Here is a 951-nt window from a genome sequence, read left to right as displayed (position 1 = left end):
AGTGCTCGTCCTCGGTCACCAGGCGCGGCACGTAGTACTTGCTCCAGGGCGCGCGCACGGGGCCCACGCCCTGGATGAGGTGCCCGGTGAACAGGTGGCGCTCCGGGTCGCGGCCACGCAGGAAGGTGATCATGTTGTCCGTGTGTGCGAAGACGTCGTCGTCCCCGTTGAGCACGAAGCTGGCGTTGGGGCACCGGGTCTTCTGCCACTCCAGGAACAGCACCTGGTCGGGGGACAGTGGACCCCGCTGAGGGTTCCGTTTGCATTGAGAGAACTTGTGCTAAGCCACCCGAGACCCTCTTGCCTCAGCCTCCCAGTACAGGTCTTTAGTGGAGCACCTGTCATCTACCACCCTGGGCCAGACCCCCGTCCCGAGGGGTAGATGGAGCCAGAAATAGAAATGAGCCACCTCTGCAACTCGGCCTGAGTGCACTGGGTGCACCAGGTGCCCCGCACCCAGGCTGAGCATCACGGGAAGGCAGAGGCAGGAGGATCTCTCCCACATCCCATTTCCTAGGGAGGCAACTGAGGCATAGAGAGGTAAATGATCTTCCCATGCTGCCCCGCTGGAGAGTCACGCTGGTCATCTCAGCCCCTCTTCCCTTCCTCCCCGTGTTGCCTTGAGGAAAAGCGGTCTCCGAGGCCAACGAGAACCGGAGATGTGATTACAGGGATCCCCATGGGAGCCTCTGGACCCCGAGCCTCACTTGTACTACGCATTTATGAATAAAGTTTATTCTGCTCCTCTCTGGAGAACTCCTCTGCATCCTTCAAAACCACAGCTTTCACAACTGCCTCCTGGAAGCTCCTTGCTCCCCTCATCCCGAGTACCTGCTTCAGCGTGAGGTTGAAGAAGGAGTCGTGGAAACCCCACTGCAGGATGTCACCGTACTCCCGCGCCTCCAGAGCCAGCAGCCGGTTGACCTTGGCGGCCTCGTGCGGGTTGGCGGC

The 951-nt window shown here is 60.7% G+C and overlaps 1 protein-coding gene across 1 annotated transcript in view; it reads right to left on the bottom strand.

The window, feature by feature from the left end:
* Positions 1 to 951, bottom strand: part of B3gnt3 (UDP-GlcNAc:betaGal beta-1,3-N-acetylglucosaminyltransferase 3) — a 15,592-nt gene that overhangs the window by 890 nt on the left and 13,751 nt on the right. The window contains 3 exon segments of the mRNA XM_033759388.1: position 1; positions 3 to 223; positions 832 to 949. The exon segment at position 1 is cut by the window's left edge and continues 890 nt beyond it. Of these exon segments, the coding sequence (XP_033615279.1) occupies position 1; positions 3 to 223; positions 832 to 949 (340 nt within the window).

The sequence above is a fragment of the Fukomys damarensis genome, unplaced genomic scaffold (assembly GCF_012274545.1).
Source record: "Fukomys damarensis isolate Sample0158 unplaced genomic scaffold, DMR_v1.0_HiC HiC_scaffold_37, whole genome shotgun sequence".
In the NCBI taxonomy this organism is placed as follows: Eukaryota; Metazoa; Chordata; class Mammalia; order Rodentia; family Bathyergidae; genus Fukomys; species Fukomys damarensis.
The sequence above is the reverse complement of the archived record's forward strand: the minus strand, read 5'-3'. Positions and strand labels throughout refer to the sequence as shown.